The 27100-nt window shown below is 39.8% G+C and overlaps 1 protein-coding gene across 2 annotated transcripts in view; it reads right to left on the bottom strand.

The window, feature by feature from the left end:
- The window catches only part of pex14 (peroxisomal biogenesis factor 14), a 51312-nt gene that overhangs the window by 4209 nt on the left and 20003 nt on the right, over positions 1 to 27100 (bottom strand). For both annotated transcript variants that reach the window (XM_088082277.1, XM_042492201.2), the window contains exons 3-8: positions 25173 to 25257; positions 17777 to 17902; positions 14575 to 14660; positions 11895 to 11997; positions 7240 to 7337; positions 183 to 274 (exon numbers count right to left, since the gene is read on the bottom strand). In XM_088082277.1, the coding sequence (XP_087938403.1) occupies positions 183 to 274; positions 7240 to 7337; positions 11895 to 11997; positions 14575 to 14660; positions 17777 to 17902; positions 25173 to 25257 (590 nt within the window). The remainder of the gene's footprint in view (positions 1 to 182; positions 275 to 7239; positions 7338 to 11894; positions 11998 to 14574; positions 14661 to 17776; positions 17903 to 25172; positions 25258 to 27100) is intronic.

The following is a 27100-nucleotide window of genomic DNA, read 5'->3' on the forward strand; positions in this document are numbered from 1 at the left end:
AACCTGGGTTAATCACATTTGGCCAAAGTTAATACATGGTATATTTTAGTGAATAACCAAGAGCTTTGTTCCTGTCAAATGGTTCAAATAGAGAACATCCAGGAGCTCAAAAGTGCATGAAAACAGTGAGCCGCACACACCTGCACTGTTTCATGTGACGGGGGTCTGGATAACTTTGTTACCTGCTGAGCAGTAAGCCCTTCAAAGAGACAATCTCAGCCTTCAGCTCTCCAACTGTTTGGTTGTCCAGGACGCGGTTGGTTGAAGACGATACCTTTTGGAAACAAACAAGTGAGACACACACACACAACAAATGTCACAGACACACACACAGAGGCACTGTTCAGGTCACATGCAGGCTTGCAGCACAAAGTCAATATACGTCTTTCAACAACTCCTTTGTGTTCAGTCTCAACAACATAAAATAATAATAAAAAAGCTTTGTCCGGAAAAAAGGACAGAGTACAAGGTAAACAAATATGGTAAATGCAAATGCCAAAAGCCACATGTTTTTGTGTAGTCAGGTCATTCGTCACCATAACAACCTCACAACGACCCACTGCTGGTGATGACAGAAAGGAGGACAAACAGTCCCACTACAGGCACATTTATGGTCTCGACTGCACAGAAAGTCCAGTGAATGAGAATCAGGCTGTTTTTACATAATTTTCCATACTATCTAGAAAAGATTAGGCCAGGTTCCAGAGTTTTGGATAATGACTTCATCTTGAACAATGGCCACATTCATGACAGCAGACCATAGCTTAGCAGTTTGTTTTGTTCTTTTTGTCTTTTATCAAAGGCATGCGTTATCACACACACTGGTGTGGCATGAAATGCTACAGGGTATAATGGCAGGTATTTGAATGGCAAATTGCAGCCGAAAATCTGTCTCTGCAGCATTTTTTAGGGAGAGGCAGGACTTTGACAGAGGGAGCTACAAAATGTTGTTTTTGATAAAGGATGAGATAATGAGGATGAAATGCAGAAAATGGCCACAGGTTGGAATCAAACCACTACTAAGGACTTTGCCTACATGGGGTGCTTACTCTACCTGATGAGCCAGAGGTCGCCCAACAATAAAATATCATTGATTTTTGTTTTCACACGAGACACAAACTTGCATCCTCCTGAGTGAAAGTCTGGTTTTGTTAGACCCATTTATCTCTCCTTCCTTTCGCCACTCCAGTTGCTCTTAGCCACATGTATAAGCATTGATGGGTTTACATTTGAGTTAGTTGAAAGCCTGGTGCATCTCATAATGTTAAAGGATACCTTTGGCGAAGATGCAATACGCCAAGGGGTGTGACAAAGCAAGAATGGGCTGGAAAGGCATTGCTTGGCTGTAAAGAGTCTCAACCCAAAAAGGGTTGGAAACCAGTGATGTAGATAATTGCTCCCAATTCGAAATCCATTCCTGAATAAAAAGCACAAACATAAGCGAGAGCAGGGGAATAGACTGATGAGACCGGAGGGAGGAGAGGGAGAAGACAAGGGAAAAAGTGGGATAAAAGAAAAGTAAAAACTGTAATTAAGACTCTCCTGACTCACCAGAGGAAGCTTGTTAGGCAGCGTGGACCCCCTATCGAGGGGAGAGGGATAACTTGGACTCTTTCGCTTGTAATTAAATCTAAGAGAAATTAATTGAATCACATCTGAAAGGGATCAGACTCATTTACAGTGGAAGGAGGGAGGCAGAGGAGGAGAAGTGAAGGGAGACAGAAAAGGAGGCTTTTTTTGGCTCTTATCGACTCCTAAACCTCGCTGATAAGGAGCCCTGTTTTAGAGGTGGTGCATTGGAGGCCTGCTGAAGACACTCTTATTACAGCCGTCACCTCATTAGAACCATCTTAATCCCTCGCCTCCCCAAGGCACCCGTATAATAAGGCTGGATTCAGCTTCTCTCTCATTTTACATCGAAAAAAATTAATTGCTGGATGGGCTGAACTAAAAGACTTCCAAGGCACCGAATCAACTTAAGAAATATGCAAATTGCTGCAAATAACTGAAACGTATTTCTACATTATATCACTTAACATAAGAGAAAAAGGCTTTAGAGTAGAACTGTTAACCACCAGCTACATAATGCGCATTATCTACCCAGCAGCACCATATAATATCTCACATCAAGACTTGTCACACAACACTACCACTGACATATGTCTTATTAAGTCTGAAGAAACCTAATTAAATGTTGGGCCAGGACTGGATTTCAGCTTTGAGATACATTATGTGAGTGTGTATACACACACTTTGTGTAAGAATCTTGTGTTAAGTGCACTAGCCGCTTGGGCGGAGGCTGAGTGGAGGGGTATCAGTGACTGGGGAGATTGAAAGAAACACCACTGACTTTAAAAGCCCCACCTGAAGTGCTGACACATATCCAATAGACCGCATGTGTGTGTACGATGTGATGTTTTAACAAACTGCTGATCAAAATATTTTACTTCAACAATGATTTAGAGGCTTTGATTACAAAAGCAATGTCATCAAGAAGATACTTCCAAGTTTGTGGATGTATGGCTGCTTGTATGTCTGACTTTGCAATGCAGAACTGGGCCTATATATTATTATTCTGACTATTATTTTACTGGTAATAAGAAAGATTGTTTCTTTTCTTGACTTTAACATTTTACATATTTATGTATGGTATTCTGCAATGTGTTTTCTTACGTAAATGCTTTCATCCAAAGCATTTTACTTTTGTTAATGTCTTTACTATTTGATTCATTATTTCCTTAAAACATTATCAAAACACAATATCTATATTTTTTCATTAACCTTCCCCTACAAAATTACCATTTGTGTATAAATTACTCACCCAGTGTTGCCTTGAATTTGTGAAGAAAACATTTTCATGCATCCTTCAGTGACTAACAAAGAATCCAAAAAGGCAAACATTATTGATAAATTAGTCATAATGCCCATGTTTAATAAGAGCAAAACTATATCAAAACATTAGATGGAAAGACTCTCACACAGCTCCTACACTATAATCCAAGTCTCATTTATCCAGCTGTATGCTACTTCCCAAACACATGCATTATTGCTAAAACACACACGCCATGGTGCGCTATTTAGAAGTGTTTTAAGTCGTAATACGTTAGTGACTATACATATGCTTTGTAAGTTCTAATCATACGACAAGATAAATGAGACTTGCACTATACTGCATGAGTTGTGTGAGAGTTTGAAAACCTATGTTTTGATATAGTTTTGCTGTTGCTTACACGGCCCCCTGTTACTTCAATTCATCACAAATTTTCTCCAGTTTTGGATTCTTTGTTCATCATGAAAAGATTTCTTAATGAACTGGCGAGGGGTGAGTATTTGATATACAGCTGGTCATTTTGTGGGTGAAGTATTCCTTTAAATACTGCATGAGCATGTGTGTCTCTAAAGAATTTTGTATTGTCTTGGACTGTGGTTCTCAACCAAGGGTCCACGAACCCTCAGAGGTCCTTATGGGAGTTCCAGGAAGTTCCACTAAAAATCAACAATAGTTTATTTTCATGTTTAAATTCACCATAAAAGTGACTGCACTGTGAGTGAGAGTCAAAAGAGTGAGTAATCAGATCATACGTTTCACTTCCTCCACAGTTATATCAGCTGTTGACAACTATAGAATTCTGGTCTTAATCATATCTAACAACCAAAACATTTTAAGATGGACATCCTTGAAGCAGAATTTTATCAAATGGGGAATTGTAACCTAATGTGTATCAATTTAGAGGTCCCTGACATAGAATAGGTTGAGAACCACTGCTCTTGAGAGATTTGATTTAAATGCATCCATTCAAACATTTTTATTCTCTGATTCTTCAGCTGGTTCCTCTGTGTGTGGTTAAGAGGCCTTTTGTGGCTACGTACAATAATTTGACATCTCTAAACAATTTATTTTTCTGCGGTCATGCCCTGTTATATCATTTGACTCACCTGTGCTATAAACTACATATGACAGTTTTACATCTAAAAGGAAATTATGTGCAAAACCCAAACATAAATTTAAAAGTAAAAAGATTCAGAGTTATGATTGCACGTCTGCTCTTTCATCTGATGTTTGGCTTCAATCACACATCCTGGTGTACAGGTGCAGGGCTCTGAGGGCTCTGTGTGGCCTAAACAGTGGAGAACATAATTCTCAGCTTGGCACTGCACATCACAAAAAGCATCATGCATGAACAAACAACCAACAAACAAATGAACCAACCAACCAAAACCAAAATAACAACTAAACCTGGGGGAGAGGTGCCACCTATTATATTATCAGCCGCCACTGTGCTGCTGGCTGAATGTGTTTTTTACTATGTAAATACTGTACACAGTAAAGATGCCTCTAACTGGTTTAAAAGCCTTGTAACTAATAAGTCTCGGGTGGGTGCCTGGGTGTGATAGGGGTTAGCCTCTTTCTGCTGGTTAACTAAATGCTTCAAGGAAAAAAAAAAAGAAAAATAGATATCCCAAGCAAAGAAAAAAAAACAACTATCAACTCTAGCAGCACCCAAGGATGGCAACGCATCTGGTTAAATGAAGATAAATGCCTGTGGACCATTAGCAACAAGATAAGATCTTTAACAAGGCTTGTTTAAGAGTGTCTGAAGGCAAATTAATTCACAGTTACTCCGCCGGCAGACAGTGTGTTTTCGTGTAACGCATGTATATTTATGATGGAATTAGTTTCAAAAGGAAGTCCCCAGAGGAGTGTTTTTGAGTGGAAACACTGGTACAGCGCAATTGATTTCACTCTATTTATGCACTTTCCCACTGGCAGTTCGTCTCTCGCAAGCAAGGAGGCGGTTTCTAATCTTCTATGTAGTATCCACTAATAAAGAGAACGATCAGTGAGTTGAGACAGCAGGGAAAACACAGTTAACAGGCAGATTTGTAATGATAATGGAGCTGAAATAGACTAGGCTGTTTAACATCGGGGATGAATAATCCTCAGGCAAATCTATCCTTTACACCAGTGGTAGAGCACTGCAGTGGGTCTTTGAAGAGTCACGATAACTGGGAAAATAGTAAAAAAGAGAGTCTGAAGTCTGGAAATGTGCAGCCTCAGGGTGTGCGTGTGTGTGTGTGTGTGTGTGTGTGTGTGTGTGTGTGTGTGTGTGTGTGCATGCATGTGTGCCTGTGGACATGAGTCAGTCCATCTAAACTCACTTCCATAATGAGGTCCCCGGTTTAGGGACAGCAAACGTACTCCGCAATTGAGCGGTTTCCACACTACGAGAAATGTTTACTTAGCAGCTGGGGAAACAGAAGTCTCCATGTGTTTCGGGTTAAAGGCACATTTCCGCGTTGAGAGGTATAATTGCTAAGCGTGGCGCACTTTGAGCGGCGTGGTGAGGCAAACCCCGAAAGCCGCAAACGGTGAATGATAAGTAGCTCGCCAGCTCCAACATGTGTTTCTCATCAAGCATCCTGGACCTGAAAACAATTTCACAATTTCCCCCGTGGCCTGAGACAACAGAGGGCCGGGTGCCGACTTGCAGGGAAAATTTAAGATCAACGCTATAGCTATAAAGCAGAGTTTATGATTTGTTTAATGGGTGTTTTGATGTGAATTATACTTTTTATACACTACCACTGTCCAACAAGGCACTCAAAGCAAATGAAGTAGACATTTTTTTTATCCAATCTCTGATTCGGAAATGATAAATGAAAAGAAAAAACATCCCTTGTCCCTTTGTGCTGTAGAGAAGTTATTGTTTGAAGTTGGCCTAAAGCCTGCTGACAGAAAGCCTCAGATAGTTTTGAGATTTCAGACCAGCGTGGGGTGAAATCAGATCATCGCTCACACGTGCTGATTTGCGCCGCCGCTGCTTTCCACACTGCTCAGAGAGACCGTGTCGCTTGGAACTTGAAACAGCACAAAATGAGCTATGAGTCGTCAGTTTTTTGATGAACCTCGTCCAGGGAAGAGATTCATATTTTTCTTCCTCGTTTGTGCCAAAGCAGATGTGTCCGCATATGTTTTCCTGCGATATCCAGATGCTACAGTGAAACACCCATGTGCTTAACAAGCTGTGGACATAAAACATTGTCTAAGATTGTCTCTTCCAAGGCACTTTTTTAGAGCCCAGAGATCATAAAGCAATTTATGAGCGGTGTTATAAAAAGCAAGCAACATTTCTCCCGTGCACATAAGTTTTTAGACCAATCACTCACTCTAATTCACCTAAACACTGAGCACAATTCTGAGTAGATTATGAACACTGTCTATAAAAATCAAGGCGAGGAGGAACGACAATATGGTTAAAGATTATGGTCCCATGATGAGATGCACCATACTTTTTTGCAGCTTGTGTTCTGATGATATACAGTATAATAAGGCTGTCCGTCTTAGGTAATGACTCAGGGCAGCGCAAAAGGTTTTAGTACATAGAGGCCTCGAGAAACCTTTTTTTCTCTCATCATCAATCTGGAGATTTCAACCTGCAACTTTACGTTTACTGAGCTCTTCTGCAATTTCAGAGTTAGTGCCTGTCGAGCTTTCCCCAAAAGCATTAATCATACATAACAGGCCTTGAAGGTGCAGTCCGTAACTTTCATGTTCAAACTACAGTAAAGATGCACTCCTGGCCAGCTTTGTAAAGCTGTTTCATCTCACTGTTGGTGTGCCGTAAAGATAATAATAATAATAAACACAAATATTTAATTTAGTGAAATTATTAAAGCCCCTTTCACACATGCATGTTCAGGAAATTTTCCTGCATGAGGTCATGTTTAAATTAGAACAGGGACTGATATTCAGGGAACTGTACCACCAACGTTCCATCTCAAGACCTTGTGACTTGTCAGGGAAAATGCTCGTACGGCTGTGTTTAAGGGCAGGACAACACTGTCTCCCCATTCCATGATTGTACCCTTTTATACAGAATGGCAAGGCAGAGTAACGGCACATTTCCACTTTGTCAAAGGAGGAAGAGTGGCAGTGGCAAAGGAGTCTATGTGTGTAAGAGGCTTTAGTTCACTGACACTGGTATTTTCTAAAAAACAAGTAGTACTTGACACCTGATTAACATTTAGGGGCATCTCCAACTGCAACAAATGTGACAATATCTGCTGTTGCTAAATTACACCTGCTAAAATCTGGAGCAGGATAAGATGGTGCAAAAAATAATACTTTGGGAATGATGAATAGGTTGAAATTCAGACGTTTCAACAGAAATCACAGATATTCTAGCTAATGGTGGTGGTAAGTGAGGGGCGCTGAGTTGCTGATGAGGTGGTACCTACCTCTGCTGCAGCCAGTTCCTGAGAGAGCTCCTGGATTCTCTGCTGCTGCTGGATCAGGAGCTCCTGGACAGAGACCAGCGTTTGCTGCAGCTGACTGACTGTAGAAACAAGCAAAAGAACAGTTAATTCAGCAAAAGTTAAAAAAAAAAAAAAAAGGGAAGTCAGATTGTGTGATAAGGTTGTTTTGGTGCTTCATAACTGAATATTTTCTTTTATGCGTTGATGACAGAGCTGATGAGACTCAACTTGTGTCACTGATCAAAGCCGTCCTCTAAGAATTGTAATCAAAGCTAATACCCAGTAACTTAAGTCGCAGCTTTTTGGTCCGGGGCATTGGGGGTAGAGGGTGGGAAGGGGGGCAGGGGGGTAGGGGGGTACATAGGATGGAGATATTAATCTCTAGTGCCTGAACTTAAATCAAATAACAGTCTCTAACCTTCCATTATCCACCCAGACACTGCCTTCTAATGCATCTTAAATCCTCAAACGATCAACAAAGGAAAAAACAAGGCTCTCATTTGGGAGGAGGCTGCCAGACAAAATGTCCCCCCTAATCCTAATAAATATTGTTCTTTTTCCATTGACTTTGAAGATTGAATTAGTTCAAGTGTTGGTGTTGGACGAGGGTGTATGATTTCAAATAACACCGGGCACAGTTTGTTGCCCCCTGCTTCCAGTCACGCGTGTATTACCAAACAATGCATTAAGTTTCCCTGAGCTGATTATATTACAGAAAACCAATAAACATTCATATAAATCATGGGCGTGTAAAGTGTTAAATCAAGCCTAATAGGATTAACATCAACAGATATTGTGGCGGTCCACTGCTGAGGTTGTCAGGCCAATGGTTAAAAGCCTGAGCTGCAGCCGGCTGGACGGGATGTAAAGAAACCTCCCCTCACATTCACCCAGGCCGGGACAAAAGACAGAGCGCGGCTTGGAGGCTGCGTTTCTTTTGAAAAACCAACACAGAAAAAATATTTGATATTTCAAAGAAACTAATATCTTGTAGTGACACCTGTGTTTAAATGGGTGGGGTTGTATCAATATAGGTGGGGTGCTGAAACGTTTGATCTTTTCATGCCTGCAGAATCCTATGGAATACGAGTTTGAGCAGGATCGTTGGTCGAAGCCAAAAACCTTTGTGCAAACAATTTGAGTTTGTTAACTCGGTCTGTGCTTCAGAGTGTGAGCAGCCTTTTTGAAGACGGCAATAAAACTAAAATACCGCGGCCATCCCTGCTTAAAAAGGTGTTACTATGACAGGGTGTGCACGCTAAACTGAGCGCTGCCCTATTAGTCTCTGATTCCACCTCACCACAAAACAGCTTCTCCAGATGTGTGTGTCAGTCTGCCAGCCTGTAATGCTGTGCCTCCTGAATTACCACTGGCACCACTTTTTCAGCCACTTCAGCCACACAGTCCAATTCTTTTCATGTCTCTCCACAAAGTTGACTCCTTTGTACTTCTCAGACGCTTGACAAAAATGCACAACTTCTTATCCCCAGTTATCACAGATATGAAGCCAAGAATAATGAAGTCAATGACTTTGGCCGGGCTTGAATCAGAAGGAGGCTAGCTGCGATGTGTGTGTGTGTGTGTGTGTATGTGTGTGTGTAAGTGAGAGAGAATCCGAGACAAGATGATGTGTGAGGCTTGCAGCTGCTGTGAGGAGGGTGCACATTGTGTATTCAGTAAATTATTCAGTAAATACCTCGATATAATGTACACTACATATGTCCAGGCCTGTCTCTGTCTTTAATGGCCAGCTGGTCACCAATATGGCTCCTACCGACAAAGAGTGCCCAAACAGCCGCACAATTCCATTACAGCCTGGGTGCGCTGAAGTAGTTCCAAGATCCATTCATTAATTGTCTGTGTGAAGTTGTAGGCAAATCATAATGGGAGTCAAGGCCCCTACTCTCGAGCTAGGGCTGGCGAGAGAGACTAATGTGGTCCCCATTCAAAAGGATACATCACCTCATTGCGCCCGGCACTAGAGAAATACATGAACTTTAACAAAAGGGGGTTCAAGCAATTGGCAGCAGCAAGGCAGTCGGTCGCTATTACTCAGTGCAGCGAGGAAGAGAGGGAGCGGGAGGGAGAGGAAGACAAAGGGAAAGCAGAGGGAGAAAACTCTCAGTGTAATTGCAACCCCTCTCCCCAACTGTTAACTACAACAGTCATTAACTACAATAGCAGCTTGGCTACTGCAATCATAGCAAATTAGTTCCCCACACTGGCTGAAGAAAAGACCATGTTTTTTTTTCTCTTTTTTTCTCCACTGGAGTCTCACCTACTCACTGCAAAGCACAGGAGGACTCTTACTGTGAAATCCTGTCTACAGCGACAAACAAAACAGGGTTTGTAAGTTGGCAAATTTCCAAAATGTGATAAGTAGAGCAAGAATGGGCAGTGAAATAGCCAGAGGAAATGTGTTTGCATAGTTGGGAGAAAATGACCATAAAAGAGCATATATTTGTTAATCAGATTCGGGGTGGCACACCTTGCACGCGATCACACACAATTGCTGCCCTCCACCTACCTTAGCCAGCCAGAAAACAATAGCCTGGGTGTGACTGAATAAAATGATAACAGCCGTATTTTGGTTGACACTGTGTGAGTCCGTGACAGGAGCTATAAACTCAAACACTTAATTTGTTTTAATTTGGAGATGAAGGGAAAATCAAACAAAGGATGCTTGTGTTGAAACTGACAATGTCAAATTTATGATTCCTGTTAAGAGTACAGCCTGTGATGGGAACATTTGTTTGGCTCCTCTTTGTCTCTCTACAGCTCAAAACCCTGTAAACACACCCACTGTGGTAACTCTTAGTTTTTCTACCAGACCTATATACAAAGATACATTTGGCATCCAGAAAAAAGGCTTTAATAACACTCTTTAGGCATAAAAAAAACTCCTGAGGGGAAGTTTTTACCATGTTTGTATCCCATCCAGACAGGTGCACGTAGTTTATGTAAAGTAACTTAATTACATTTGAAAGGGAGTTTTTTCTTTAATGAAACATACATTTTGATAAAACATTTAATAATTTAAACAAGAAACGTTTTAAAATAATTCCACAAAAGTAGAAACTCCCCCTTTTAGAACAAATATTAATTTAATGTCTGCTGCCTCCTTTACAACCCTGATTTGAAAAAAGTTGTCATGCTGTGTAAACCAGAAAAAAAAAACAGAATGCAAAGAATGCAGAGATTGATTTTTATACCATGATTTTATACTGTGTTTGTGTGTGTAGGGGGTCAGCCTTTTTTGTGTTCATTGTCCCCTTTTTATCATTTTGTGTCCCCTATAAATTTTAGATGTTTTTGCGTGTCTGTGAACGCAGCGCAGACGGAACTCTTTATCAGATCTTTCTTTCCTCAGCCACAGTTTTGGAGAGTTTGAGGAGTGACCCAAAGTTCAATGCATACCTGAATGGATATATATATTCCAATAGCACTCCCAATGAACAGTCCAGATCTAAAAATATGAAATCAACATGTGGCAGCAGATGTTTTGATCCTGGCAGACTGCCACAAATAAATTAATGTGTCGGAAACCCTGACTTACCATGTCCAATACCTTTTTCCTTTGTCATTCCACTGTCCACATAATTTTTATGGATTGAAATGTTCCAGTTTCTTTATCTTTGTAGTTTTATCTATTTATTTATTTATACCAATGTCTGCTCTAAATTACATGTGAAATTAATTGTGTTAAATGACAAACAATTTGACATTATTAACACTGATTTTCCCCACTGTATGACAATAGATTTGCAAATCACTGCATTCTGTTGTCATGTACATTTTACAAAGTGCCACATCTTGGGAATCGGGGTTGTATTTGACTTGTTGAGTATTGTTAAAAGCACTAAAAAGAGTGTATTATTATATTAATTACTCTTTTTTTTAAACTATGCTTTTCACTGAGTCTTTATTCCTACCAGGTTACCTATTTCAAACGGGAATTTGTACCTTTCAGGTGAAAACACACTCCAGTTTAACAGCACTGCTAACGAGACCAAACTTTCTCAGAGTGCCTCTCTCATTTACGCCTCCTGGATTTTTAATTATACTGACGAAGAGCTAGGGAAGCATCTCTCTGCCTGCTTCTCTCTCTCTCACCATGTCTGACAGCCAGGTTGAGATTCCTCACCTGTCCAACATGGGAGCCGCACCTGTCACCGTGCACTTAATCACACTAGGGCCAGTGCTGAGCCCAGACGCCACACAGTGCCACGCCGCACGCACACCCTGCACACACACAAATATACACGCACAGAAAATTAAAATGAACTTTCTCGCAACCTACGGGGAAGAGGGTGGATGATGATGATGGCGGTGGAGGTTTGGATGGGGGGTGAGGTTGGTGCAGGGGGAGACGGATGGAAGGGGGGAGTGAGAGAGGATGGGCGGGGGGAAGAAAAGTTGTCATTTCCCAACTCCTCATTAATATTCCGAGGTTAAGAGCTTTTCAGCGAAACGTAATTAATTGAGCCCGAGCCTGACAGTAAACAAGCAATTTCAAATTAAAGCGAAATGACAGCGGCGTCATTTGTTAAAAACGTGCGGGGCCCCCCGATTTTGGCGACAGATAAATGAGGGAAAATGTTAAGGAGGGAGAAAGTGATGAAGATATTAATCTTCACCTGTCTGTGTCAGCGTGCCACTCATTGCCGCAATGTTGCTCTCCATCCTCTGCAGATGCTTCTTGTCCTCTCGGCTGCCCATAATGAGGGGAAGGATGTATTTCTGCAATTAAAAGCATGGCACAATATTACAATTCTCTGTGGTGGGAAGGGGCAGAAGATGAGGAAAAGACAGGGCCACCTAGACTTGGCAGCAGAGGGTCAACATCATTGTTTTATTGGACTAGTGCCTCATTGTCTGATTAGGTGCAGGCATCTCTGAGGCCAAACAACTGATGCAGACATGTGCTCTAGTGTTGAAACCATTAGAAAATGAACCAACCCTTTTGATAAACAATTGGCTGTACAAGTTATTTATCAAGCAAAAATAGAAAAAAAAACAGTTTCCTGACTATTAAAGGACAAACACTTCATTTGTAAATTTAAAAATACTCAGACAAATCTATTATGAAAGTCACAAAAGCACTGCCAAGCCAGGAAAAATCAAAAAATGGATCAAAATCAAGTAATAACATCAGAAGTTTTTGTTATAATGTTATAATATTTATATAATAATATTTCTAAAATTAAAAAAATAATATTTTCATGGTATAAAAAGATGTTTGCATGTTATAACAAGGAACTTTTCTTGTTAGTATTGTATGTATTTATCTTGTTATAATGTAAAATATTTCATGTAATAACCCCCCAGAATCAGAATCGGGTTTTATTGCCAAGTACGTTTACACATACAAGGAATCTGACTTGGTGTTCTGGTGCAAAAGAATTAACACAGAGGAAGAATAAAAATAGTAACTTTAAAAAGAAAAAGATATAAGATAAAAATATAGAAGCAATATAAAATATAGAATAAAAGTAGAATATAAAGAACAGACAATGTATGTACAAAAGGTGCAATAGAAGAGTTACAAAATTGTGCAGAAGTTGAAGTGATACTGTCTCACATAGTAACATAAAATGTATCACATTATCACAAGATAAATAACTATATAGTTAGAACCAGAAACGTTTCTACCTATAAAATGAAAACATTTTGTTATAACATTAAAATATCTGTTATAACATCAAGAAAATCAAGAAATGTTTCTTTTTGCAACATGAAAACATCTCATATAAATGTGAAAAATATCTTGTTATAACTAAAACCTTTTCATGTTATTACCTGAATAAATAAAATAATAAATCAAATCCAGGAAGGGACAGTGAAAGCAAGAGACAGGCCTACAGGGAAAAACATGGTGGTGAACACTGAAAATAGTTTTTACAAAACCCAAAACAATGTTGTTTCTTTTTTATTTTCTCTGCCACCAAATAAACAAAATCCTACCAAAATGATATGTATGTCTGACAGCCAAATGAGGATGTTTGTCATCCACTGTGAGTGTTAACCAGATGAGCAGCCTGTGAGCGCCTCAATGAATCCTTTACATGTGTACGTGGAGCTGAGCTCACCAAATAAAATCAATGTCCATGTGACCCTGGAGGGCCTCACTGAACTGTATAAATGATCTTTTTGGTTTTAAGGCGGAATAAGGATCACTTAATCCCTCGCAGCCGGTTTGCAGTTCTCTGCTGCCCGAGCCGGGTTTTCTCTCCAACTCAGGTGGCAAGCAGCCACACCAGCGCGAGTAATAAACACTTTTTAGAGAAAAAGATTAAATGAGTGTCAACACGTAGTAATTAATAAGTGGGTTGCTGGGAGTGTGGTGTTTACAAGGTGCACCATAACATAAATAAAGTATGGGCAGAAGCTTGGACATATGGTGCGACTGGCGCTACGCTCCAGTGACATGACAGCAACCTGTGCCGTCCCGCCAGGGAATCCCACCTCCCAGGTGACCAGTGGCTGGCAAACCTTGCTGCATGTGGCAAACAGTGGAGCAGTACAGTGTGTTTTCATCAGTAAGAGACCACCGCGAAAGACGAATAGAGACGAGAGACCCTAAAAAAGGCTGTGAGGAGAAGGATAAAAAAAATAGGACATAACAGGATCTGTAGAGAAGCCAATATGTCCGACAGGGTCAGGTAGGCATATGCAAGAACATGATACACGCTCCCTTTCTCTCTCTTGCACACACAGAGGAGAACGGCCTGTCATCGAGACCAAGAGCTACTGCTAGAGCTCCTGTCCTCCTCTAAAACGAGAGTAATGGCTTCCACATGCCACTCAGACTACTACTAACAACCACTATGGGATTAATGTCACCGGGGACAAGGGGCCTCATGAGCTCATGTTCAAGGGCTGCTAAGCCCGATAAAAACCAGAGTGATTATTTTTAGACGGTAGGACGTCAAAAAAAAAGGTTGTGTGCTGTGTTAGCAACTATATTTTTTAAAGGAAAAAAATAAAACTGAGAGGAGGAGGGAGGGTAAAGTTAAAAAGAAGGGGTTCAAATGAGATCATGCTTTGACGTAAAGCAGGGTAGCTTTAATAACAAGACCAGAGTGATGTTTCATACTGCAGAGGCGCCTTCTATTCTAGCACCATAATTCATCATAAACTGATGTACTTGCTAAGCCCACCAATTTTAATGTAATATCAGGGAGAGGGAGTACTGACAGATCTAAGGATGCAAGGATAATTTGTATAACAAATTTTAGAAAGATTGACTGTGAAAACAGTTAGACAGTCATGGAGGAAACATAGTCGAAAGAGCAGAAGAAGCAGCGTGTGACTCACTTTGTAAAGCTGATGAAAGCCAAAGGCGATGCCCACCATAACAATGGTGAGGGCACCATAGTCTCTCCATCTGTAGCCTGCTGGACCTGGAGAGGAGAAATCAATTGGACTTAATGCAAAGTTGAAACTCTAAAGTATAAATCATTTTCTTGTACACCACATTTTGCTGACCAGTTTTTAATGCATGTTCTTTTCAGTGCACTTTTCTGTCACTTCTTGATTTTTACATAGTCATTTGTGGTTGCATACTTTAAATGGAGATCAATATAAAAATTATGCACTGCATTAGCTTGCTGTGAAATTTTAGTTGTTTTAGTTATGTAACTGTAATTTTTTGGTCGATTAGACATCACAAGCACGTTTTAAGAGTCCTCTAACTGATTTTCAGACTGTAAAGAAATGAATCAAAGCCATTAGATGCTTAAAATAATAGAAAAAATACATTATTTATAAAATCAAAAACCCAGAAATATGGTTTGTTGAATGATCATTTTTTATGGTAGGTATACACAATATGCAGTAAAGTAAAACTAGTAAGGTGGCCTTTTAAAGGGACTGTTCACCCTAAAATCAGCGATGTTTCTTTCCAGAAATCATGACCCACTATTTTCTTTTAACTGAACTACACTCACCAACCGTATCACAGCACATAAGGAAACGTGCATCTACTCATGGATGAGAGGCTCATGCTTGTGGCTGCACGAGATTGAAACATTGCATGGCATCCTCCTCGGCTGAGCTATAATGTTAGCTAGCTCAGTGTTTCGAGGTGAGCTAGCAGTAGATGGTGTTTGAGCACCAAAAGCCGAGTGCCATCTGGTTCTACCATATTGAACAGAAGGCAGATATCTCTACTGCTCACACTATAACAATCAAGATGGATAAATAGCATTGCAGGGGCTGAACTGTACCTTTAAAAAAAAAAGTACACTCTTTTAGATATTCACTTGGGACACTCAATAAGCACAGTGCAATATAATTTATCTCTGTGTGACATTCCAATTATTTCATATATTTATCCATTTATTAATGCAAAACTAAATCATGAAGTGTAAAGCCTATAAAGCAAACAAACACTTTCTATCCAGGTCCTGCAGAAAGGACACAATTGTCTTCATTTAATTTAGGGGTTGGGCCTAATTCAGTGTTTGCATATAAACCTTTAGGCAACTAAAACGGACAGAAAGGTAATTGTGTGTGTGTGTGTGTGTGTATGTGTGTGTGTGTGCGCGCGCATGTGTTTGTGTGTTTAGAAGTTGACTGCCTTGCTGAGTGACAGATAATGTGAAAGTGTGTCATTGTGCAAGCTGTCATCTGGGTAGGCCAACTGTCTGTCAAAGTGGAAATTCCCCACATAAGAAAGGCATTCAACTGAAAATGTCACTAAACAACAAACAGGTCTGGAGGAAATATACAGTGTGAGTTTTGTCTTTTATTTACTCTGGTGGGGCCCAAATGAATATGAAATTATTAGCGGCTAGGCCACCAAAGTATGCCACTGATATTCTATTACAGGTCTGATTTCACCTAATGGGTTATGTGGTGCATGTTTACAGTCTTGAAGTAAGTAAACCAGATTGATCTTGTGCCTTACCACTTGTGTGATTTGACATGCAAATAAAATGAGAGACCTGCTGTCATATTGGACTATACGGTACATCTTCAAGGTGAATGCTATTTTATTCTCCTTACTCAAGGGCACGTTTCATTGCTGCCGCAGCATTCAGGGATGAACCTGTAACCTTTCCCATCGAAAATTTTGAGTCATTCACCAGCATCCATATGGTAACCACATAAATTTGGGTCTTCATCAACATTATAGCTGCGATAGACTGTCACCTATCCCAGAATACTGTGCTTCTGAAAGGCCTTGGAGTCCTTGGGATGGGTGGTTGACCCTGAACAAGCCTCACTGCATCACCAGGGGTCTTCACTTGCTCTTTTCCCCCCCTTTAGGACCTTTCATTCTTTTTCTGTCTCTCCCTTTTCCGCTACCACTTCCACTCTGCCATCTTCCTTTTTTTATTTGGTCACTTAAGCTGTGGAACTGTGGTATCCATCCCCCGTTTTTCCAATCTCCTCTCAAATTTATTGGGTTCAGTGGAGGCCTTCCTGTCCTTCTACCGCGTGGAAATAGAGATCAGAGTATCCATTACTTCGACAGAGATGGATGCGGGTCCCCGTGCACCGTCCCCATAACAAGGACATCAAAGGGAGGTAGCCCCCTCTTTTCAGCATGACCCCCCATACAAGACTCCCCGCTCTCACCTCATTATGCAGCTCTCTTATAGCCGTTTTGATATAAAACCCCCCACTATGGACGGAGAGCCGCGAGTCTCCCTAACTACATGGCCATCCCATCAACATCACTTTCATTACAAAACATGAGATGCCAGGGGAGTCAAGGACAGTGTGGTAATAAATGAGGGTGGAATACATCTGGAATCATTGTCATATGGGTTAAGCATTACGCGGACTTCATTCTGCATTGGTAAATCAGTGGACAGCACTCATAACCTCCTGAGGTAATAAAGATACAGGTTGCGGTGTGGGGTCTTGCCAGCGCTGAACCCCTTGAAACAGAATAGCAAGAGACTGCATGAGCTTGTGCTGTGTGATGTCATATTCCCTGCATCTGAATGCACAATCAAGGCAAATGCTGTCCAGCATACACGTCTGTAACACTTGTAAAGATCCTGGTGTTTGGTGAGCTACAGATAATCCTGTTTATTGGGGTTTATATTAATAAAAACAAAGGGAGTCTCTATAAAAGCAAACCTTGACCAGGATTTAAAATAACTGTGTAAGATTTAAGGGACTTAAGTGACATCTAGTGGTGAGGATTGCAGATCGCAACCCGCTGAAACTTCTCCTGGTTAGAATTTCTTCAGCGTTTATTTTTTCAGGAGGTTTTGACTAGGAGCTAAATTATCTGCGTAAATCTCTTCCTCTCCAAAACAAACAGACTAGGTGATTAAAAAAATCTTATGCAATCCAGACGTTCAGGCGGTTTTCACTGTGAGCCAAATTATGTGCTCAGGACTATATATTTCATTTCTGACAATATATCATCCTAAATCCTACACACTGGACCTTTAAGTTTTAAATTAGACTATCCTTTTAGGTGAAACAGTGGCAATATATGTTAATATTATGTACATGCACCAGGTATCAAAGGGGTGAAAAGGATTTGTTCACTCACTGTGTGGTGCAGGAGCCAGCTGAGTTGCATGCAGTGGATGGGGGGGCCCGACAGGGCTCAGAGGCAGGATTTCTTCTGTGCTCCCAGAGCGCTGGATGGCCAACTCTACCTCCTCATCCGTCAGCCCTGGAATCAAGACACACACCTTTAAGACATTTGGAGAGGATTTAGTGACTGCATGTTAATGGAAAACACCAAATGGCTCCCTGGCTATCATAATGTATGCTTAAATACTTCCCAAGCTGCCCACAAATCTTTTACGTACAATTTAGAGAAAGTATGACAAATCTTTATTCAATTTTACCTACCCTCTTCTCAAAAATACATTTTCATTTCATAATTCAGAAATTCCATTGAGAGCTTCTGTTTCAGGGACATCCATCAATGGAAAGGTTCACACAATGAAATCTGAAACTCTGCTAGCCTATTAACTGCCACCAAAGGCAAAGAAAATAAGAGTCTGTCCACTTCTCCAGTTATATTTCCCATGTGGAGATTTCACACACCCCAGACAGCGAAAATGCATTATTTTAATTTCTTCATTGTAATGTAAATGTATTACATAATTTTGCAAATGCCAATATAATTTAATCTTCAGATCTTTTTAATGATTTTAGTGATGATTAAATTGCAAAGGGCTCCCTGATGGAGAATCTGAAGGGAGGAGAGAAAAAAAATCTAATATGAACATCTCCTTTTGTGGCAAGAAAGGATTTTATTTCAGGCGCCATATGCTGCCATTGCTGTGGGTCTCATCTTTTAATGAGCGACTTAGTCTAAACAAAGGAAATAATTACAACTTTTGATGAACCACATTCAAAAACAACATTAACCAATTCATAGCAAAACAATTATGAGAAAGCTGAAGACAAATTATTGAAATGGGTAAGTACTGTAGTTCTTAGACAATGATGAGCACAGTTTACCTTATGATGAAAAAGCTGCAACATTCATATTATTATGTTGTGAATCGCTCACTGTGGTATAACAGGATGTCTATCACTCATATCTTACCATTACTTCCTTTAGTCATTTCACTCGCTTATTGACAGAAAGCCCTCTTTGTAAGAGAGCCTTTTACTTGAACTATTCCCTCAGGATTTAGAGAATTTACACAAGCGAGGAATAAGCTTCCACCATCCTTCGAGAGAAATCGAGCAATCGGAAAAGGTTCAGTTGCAGTGTTTCAAGAGATGGCACTATGTTTTCATTAACAGCAACTGGACAGATCCTAATATTTCTGGTACTGACCCGAGTTGTCTTCACAAGATTAGCATATAGCAACACCCAAGCGTATTATAAAAAATATAAACTTTGTAAACATGTAAAGCTGAACATTCTATTTTCTAAGGTAGACAAGATATAGAGCAGTGCAGGAATGACTCCTTCAAACCAGAAATGAGATTTTAGCACTCCCCTTTCCCTCATCCCGAAGCATAGACTATAAAAAATAATGGACGTAGCTACAGTATCGTCACCCATTGGTTTGCGGATTTCCCCTTTTGAAGCCTCCAGTTTGGCAATTTGGCTGCTGCCATCTTTTTTTTTATTAACCAGGAATGACCATATTTGGGCGAAAGGCTGGTGATGTGGAGGGGCCCGGGGTGAATCTGACTGAGAAGCCGAAGACACTAGTTGCAGACAGCCTGTCACTCAAAGTGGCCGCCCTTAATTTTGCGTAATTTTAAGTCTTGATAAAAGGTGAGGATTTACTCGCTTTTAGTGCCAGCCTCAAGTGGCCACTCAAAGAACTGCAGTTTTTGGCATTTCTGTGTTGGATGCATTTTTCAGCCCCTAGGGTTGTCGCTTATGTCTAAGTCTATGGGGTTTTTTTCTACACCATAACCATTTTGAAGCATTTGTTAGTTGTTATTAGCTAGTTGCTAATAATTGGTTATATGAGAATACAGAGTCATCACGTCAAACACGACTTTACAGCCTTGTTGATGTTCAAGTCATGTAACCATGGTATAGTTTCTTTATAGCCTTAGCCGTCAGCCTCGAACTTCAGGCAATTGCATTTACATTTTTTTTCATTTGTGAGGATTATCTGAATGAACAAAAATATACAGTGTATATATATAGAATAAAGCCCAATAATACTAAACTTTTGTTTACACAGAGCTTTTTTTCAGCAAAATCCAAAAGAAAAATCCCATTGTCTTTTGTCGAAGGAACCAGGATGATGCTAACTTTAAAGTTGGTCTACAAATAAACATCATCCCTACACCCCTCTATCAGAAGTAACATCTTTTTATAAAATGAGTCCTTCATTTAAATAATCTGAATAGCAGATTGGACCTTTATTTGGAAATCCCACTTTAACCTATCCCTGTATATCAGCAGCCCAAAAGCATAAAGAAACCCTTTGATAATCTACCACACTGCTTATGCCAAGAGGAGGTCCCTCCCGTCACCTATTTAAATGCTCCGAGGACTTCAAATGGCCATGAAAATTGTTGAATAATTGAAGGCAAATATTGGCCGGCCTGTAGTCTACAGCAGGGCCTGAGTGCCAGGAAGTGGTGAGCGCCATGTGCTGAGTTTGTGCAGTCAGACTGCACTGTCAAATAAGCAATAATGTGTCCCTGGACTCCTGATTCATCTGACCACAGCAGACTACATGGTGGCAGACTATTGAGTGAGACATGCAAAGATCTCAGTTTCACTGAATGAGAAGAAATAAAAAACATGCTTCAGGTTTTTCCTTTCACCTTGAAATGTAAAAAAAATCCACATTTAGACTGCTATCGAGCTTAATGTATGTACATCTTAATGGCTGCTCGCATCTTTGATGTTGTTTATGCAGCAAATGAAAGGTTTTGTACCTTGCATCAAAATAAAATACATGGAAATTCCTAAAGCTGTTTACTAGTCAAATTACAGCTTGCTAAGTTGTGTTGTGTGCTCTGATCTGTTTATTGTTGAGGGGAAGACAACAGCAAATGAAAGAGCCCTTAGATCCAAAAGAAAAGGGAACAAGGTGAAAGTGAGTTTTACATATAAAAGGAAAAGACAAAAAAGGGATTGTGAAATTTATTATGGGTTCCAAAACCTGTGGAATGACCCCTGGACCCCCATTTCAGATGGACCTGTGGGGAGATGAATTTTTTAAGACATAAATTACACCTAATGACGACACCATAAAAAAGAACAATAATGGAAAGCTATTCTGTATTTCATTATACTGTATTATTTGGTGCACCTGATACACGCAGTGCCTGTTTATGAGTCACCGTATTAGCAGATGCTCAGCCAAAGCATTTGCTTTGACCTTGCCATTCTCATTGGGGCATGAAATTACGGTGCTGGCACCTCGATATTACAGCTATAAATACTGTAAACTGCATATCTGGGCTACGTTTTCTATTGTCTTTCAACATAAACCTGATCGGTATTTATTTAAAGGAAAACCCATTGCTCGTCGGGTTATTTACAGCTCTATTTTCAGTGGCTCATATTCTCTGGGTATTTTTAAAGGGCAAAGAGGCAGCAAGGCTCTTACATTAAATCCATTTCTCCAATTCTGGCATTTCTGGACTTTATGGGTCAACACCTTGGCCGGACAGCCAATTATAAAAATTGCTTACTAAAATATTTTGGGTGGTAAAAGGTGAATGCCTTTTTCAGTTGTCCCAAGGCCTGAATTATGAAGTTGCCCTTGAGTGAAAATTACTTACATTTTGAATATCGTATTTAGAAAAGAAAAAAGAAAAAAGACATGGCAGGGGTCATAAATAGATGGAGGTCAATGGGTTATTAAGAAGTCGAGTGCAACTTCTCACGCTGCGCTGGCCAGGGAGATTCTACATGTCATTTGGTTCAGTACAACTGCTGGAAAATAGCGTGCCCTAAATAATGACCACTCTCATAGAGTATTCATTTATGTATTAAAAAAGGGGACTCTGCTCTCATTTCCCTGCTTTATCGCCTTGTACTGATGACAAAGTAGGCAAGGCCTAGGCTAGGTGGCGCCGTGGAGTAATTTATAACCACATCAATCCCTTTACCTTCTATGCAGGCCTTGGTCATTGTCATTTTTGTCCGAGAGGTGAGTCACATAACCCCACTTACAAACAGCATCCTATTAATATCTGGGATGATGAACTTTATCCTTACCCTTACCTTCAAACCAGGTATGGTAATAGACCAACAGCCTACCTGTGTTCCCGGTGACCCTCGATCACTGGCCCTCTACTCAGGGTGAAATCTATTAGCATTATTTATTCAGCCCAATAACAATTGGGACGGCATAAAAAAGAAATAAGTCAAGCTATCATTTATGTCTCACTGACAGCGAATGTACTGTGCCTGTAATGCATTTAATATTGTATTTACCTGTAACGCAACAATGCATGTGCACTCTCTGTGCTTTACTTGTCCAGACAAACTGCACACTGGGAGCGACTGAGTGATGTCAGTTTAGGAGCCACGGTCGAAGTGACATGCTGAAAGCTGGAAAATGTTGTTGACTTTGTCCTCAGAATTTGATTTTTTTTTTGGTAATTATGTGTGTAACTGCTAATTGGGCTTAATGGTGGTGCCAAAATGGTGCCCTAACGCTCTTTAGTTGTTACGTGTGTTAATTGTAGAGGACATAGATGGCACAATTCACTAGATGAGACTGGAGCACATTATATTTCACTCAAACACAATAAAATTTCCTTGATCTTGGCAAGGAACAAGTAAAGCAAAATTGCTTCAAGATGGCTGCAAGACAGTTTAAACACAACTCATTTCCCAGCTCCTCTACAAAGGAAAGAAAAAAACATTTCTGAGTTTAAATCTTGATTTATATTATACCTAAGTGACAAAGTTTCAATATTTCAGCCGGTTTATTCAACAAGGACTCAAGAAGGGCAGCTAGAAATATTGGACTGCATAATTGCCAATTCATAACCTGAAATTGACAGTTGAAGGAAAACAGAAAATTATATTTTTCAATGAATATTGAAATAAACCACACTATTAGGATCTCTTTGGAAAAAAGGGAGATGTAACTAGAGAGGCATCCTTCAGTGCAGATTAGGGCAGGGAAATAATATGCAGGAGCAAGATTATTGTGTAAAGATTCTGCAACATGCAATCAAAGTGGGCCCTATTTTCCCCTTCATCAGCTATCCAGCGTAAGTACTGGCAGCAAGAGGAATCCAATTTAAAATCCACTCTACCGGGAGATGGTATTGTTTCATTTTATGTGTGCTTTGACATTTCTGGCTGTTAATATAGAGTAAAATCCAGAAGTATTTACATAAATATGACATTAAACTGTATTAGAAATTAAGACTGACACATTTGCTGTGGTGACTGCGGGAGGAGGAGGATGATTGAGTTTCTAGGTCGAAGGGTTGAGAGGACAATACATGCTGGGTACAGAAACAGTACTGGCCTGGCTCTGAGCGTATGCAAAAGTCTAGAGGCTCATTTAAATTAGGGGTGGGAGACACCAGAGGCCCCACAATACCATATTATCACGATACTTTAGTCACAATGCAATATTACTGTGATCTTAAACGTTGATAGCATATATTGCAATTTTAGTATCCTTTTTCAACTGTTAATTATGTGCCCACCAAAGAAAACTTTATCAACTTTTAAGCTACCAAAAGTTTAATTTGTATATTTCTAGTATTAAAAAAAATTGATGGCATCTGTGTATCGATATATTACCACACAAAATATCACAATACTATGCTGCATTGATTTTTTTTCCCCACCAGCAATTTAAACTCTTTATTCACAAAAATAGATATGTCAGTTTCAAATGTTATAAATGGTACTGCACTTACACTTCCATGCCTTCTTCATGATATCCCAGATACAGCCAATAGATTATATTTCAAAACTTAAATTTAACGCATGATTTTTACTCCTTTCAGTTAAAATTAGTTTTTTACTGAATGATAATCACAGTTGGATAATTACTTTATCAAAGTCCAAAGAGCCTCTTCCCGATATAATTTCCCGTAATATAGACATTTAGTTTAGAAGAACTAAAGAAACAATGGTTTAATGAAGTACAGGGTTATTGTGAAGTACTTTCCTGAAACAACTCAGGGAAGCTCAAGTAAGAATGTGCAGGGTTTCCAGGTTCACTGTTGTATGACTATAACCTACAAGCCAAGCAGAGTGCAGAGTGCTTAATGTTTCATTGCTCTATTTTCTCTCATTCTTTACCCTCTCTCTCTCCCTGAGATCAATGTCCTTATGCAAATTGAGGGTTCTTGTTTAGATCTACACTGGAACGGACTTTCCAAAATAAATCTGCATTAAAGCGTCATACATATTTCATGGACTTAAAGTGCAGTAAGAGCAAACCATTTTGGAAAGCAGAGCTCTGTGGAGTTTACAACAAAGCACAAAGTAAGATGAAGAAAATGTAGCATGGTATGACATCATTTGGTATTGATGAGGACTTATTACATTTGAGATATCCAACAGTAGATTATGAACATGTCTTAGTTGTCAATAATGAGACGCAAAGGCAAAGAAATTTCAAAAGATATCAAGAGTCATTAGAGCCACATGAGATGTGTGTAGTAGCAGCCGGCAACCATGGATTTGGTTTCAGGTTACCTTCCCCTGTCATGGAGCTTTTAGGCTCACTTTTCAGTGTTTGGCTACTCTAATGCTGGAGGCAAAGTCCCCCAGCACTGTAGAGCTACAGTCCCTCAAGTACAGAAATATTTTACAAAAAACTGCAACAAAAATACTCACCACAAAGAGATTATCTGAGGTAAAGCCACATGCTCCCTCTGCACATATAGTCATCGCTCAGCCATAGGCCGAGTGTAAGAAATACATGGCATAACACTGTACATTTCCACTGCCGCTTTATATTGAACCAACTTAAATGAGTTCAGAGTAATAAAGCTTTTTGCAGATTTTATTGCACAAACAATGTGTCAGAAATAATCTCAATGAATTGCAAAGAAACTGAAGAGCCAGCAAACATTTCCACTATCCCTGCTTAGAAAACCTCCCTGTGTCATGCTTCAAATTTACGATAACAGTTAAATTAAGTAAAAGGGTTAAAATGCTGGAAGGCAATATTGATAATTCCATTGAAAATGCAGAGGGAGTTTGTCAATATTAATTTTCCTAAACCCAAAGGAGCATCCCAACTGGTGTGTCATTTATTCACAGGGCCTGAATCATGCACTCTGAAGCTAAATCGACCCCTGTTAGACCCCCAGGGCAAAGAGCTACAGCCACAACCTTTGACCCTTATAGACTGATCTTACCACAAAAAAAGACAGTGTGTGCATCCCTGGCCAACCACGTTTTGTACACAAATGCATATGGATTATAATGTAAATACAATATTCTGACAAATACATATTGCATTTTTCCAGGCTCCCTGCACTGTATCCCAAATAAATCAAATGCCTCTCACCTTTTTTCTTCAAGAAGGCTTTTCTGGTGGCCAAGGGACTCTGACGCACTTTTGGGTTTTGTAAAAATTTCACAGCAGTGGTTATCTGCAAAGAGACAAATGCAATTTAATTTCATAATGAGATAATGTCTGAGGAGGAAGTCTGAAGGAGAGTGATGCTTTTAAAAGTACAAACATCAGTCTAGTCCTCCTTTAAGAAAAAGGTTCGTTATGAATCAAGACCAAAAAAACAAAAAAACAACATAAATGGATTCCATCTGATAGTTGCTTCCAAGTCCCCCACACCCAGCAGCGGGGGGGAGAAAGACCACCTGACCACTTTCCAGCTAAATGTGGGGAATGACCAAATCAGCAGTTATAAAATTAGCCCATCAAGAGTGCTGGACAAATGGAGTATGGAGCTTAATTTGCTATTACCCTCTTAAAGACAAACTTCCATTCTTAAGTGCGCAGTGGAAGAAAATCTATACTTAATGCGGAGGTGATCATTTGTATCTAATAACTTGAGAATCCTAGGCTGAAAACTTCTGTAATTCTTCCAGTTAAAAACCTGCCATGATCAAATCACCCAGCCTGAATGTTGTAATGACTTGAAACGTTAATGCACTAGAACGTTAAATAGCATCAGAACATCAGTAGTTTTAAGTGCACTGCGTTCATCGATTCTATTATGTTTTCCTTCGAGATGCACCTTAATTTTCCACCCCAGTATGCATTTCCAAGAATCGGAGGTAGAGAGAAAAAAAATCTTCCTCAAATGGCATTAAAACATAAATTTGAAATGGGCGCCATGAAGTGGCGCCTCCTAAAATAGATAAATATGTAAGAACACAGAGAAAGGGGGAACACACTGGGGGGGAGGTTTAGATGACTTATTATCGCACCTGTGGTCCCCGTGATTCAATTGTAAAAGTCATCCCTCTAATAGGTTGAAAGGTTTTGATTACTCTTCTTTTCTCTTAGTGTTGAAAGATACAAAGTGATTGAGCGCCCTGCCAGTGGTAATTCGTTTTGGATAATGCATTGCATATACTACGAACCTGTTTCAATCCAAAAGAATTGCAGTTAAACTTGTCCGAGGGGTAGGTGTGGCAGGGATGCTGCATAAAGAGCTAGATTTCTGTGACAAGCACACAGTACAGTAGAGAATCAAGGCACAGACAACTTTATCGGACTCATGAAAATATATTGGACTTGTCTTTAGAGGACTTTGAATAAGCTCAAGAGCAACTTAATAACACTTTTATACTAATTAGGTACACACATAAAAATACCATGCAGTTGCCACAGGCTTACTGCAGAATTATATTTTGTATGTTTACTTTAAGATAAATGAAGTATTAAAACTTCAACAGTGAATATTATCAAAATGTACAAGATTCATCCCAAGAGGTGCTGGCACAATTTATTTAGACACTAATCTACCATTTCAGTGTGACACTACCGTGACCTTGATGTACACATGGGTTACGCAAGGGGTATGGAATTTCCTGTATCTCTATATGCTGAAGGCTTATTAAAGTCAGTCACCCGGAACCTTCATTGTGACAAGCAGATTAAACCATTTGCATGGTGAACCCCCAACTGATGTTCTGGGCCAAAAGATAGTCAAAACACAGAGAAAATATCCCTTTGATAACAAGACGAAATCATCCTGCTCTTGGCAACGCTCTTACTGTTCAAGTAAGTGAGCCAATGAGACTACTTGTGGTAAACGCCGAAACCAGAGATAATAAACACACTGAAATCTAATATTCTAATATTTATTCCAGTAAATAATGGAGTGATGTCGGCCCTTTGAGAGGTAATGACCTAATAGAGAAAGAATATGCTGAATGAGCAAATATTGTTTACATTCTCTTAAAATTTCAATAGCACAACATTGACAGGAAAAGTGTGTCAATGTTAATAGGCATAAGTATGACATG

The sequence above is a fragment of the Plectropomus leopardus genome, chromosome 9 (assembly GCF_026936395.1).
Source record: "Plectropomus leopardus strain MGB_pleo_1.0 chromosome 9, ASM2693639v1, whole genome shotgun sequence".
Taxonomy (NCBI): domain Eukaryota; kingdom Metazoa; phylum Chordata; class Actinopteri; order Perciformes; family Serranidae; genus Plectropomus; species Plectropomus leopardus.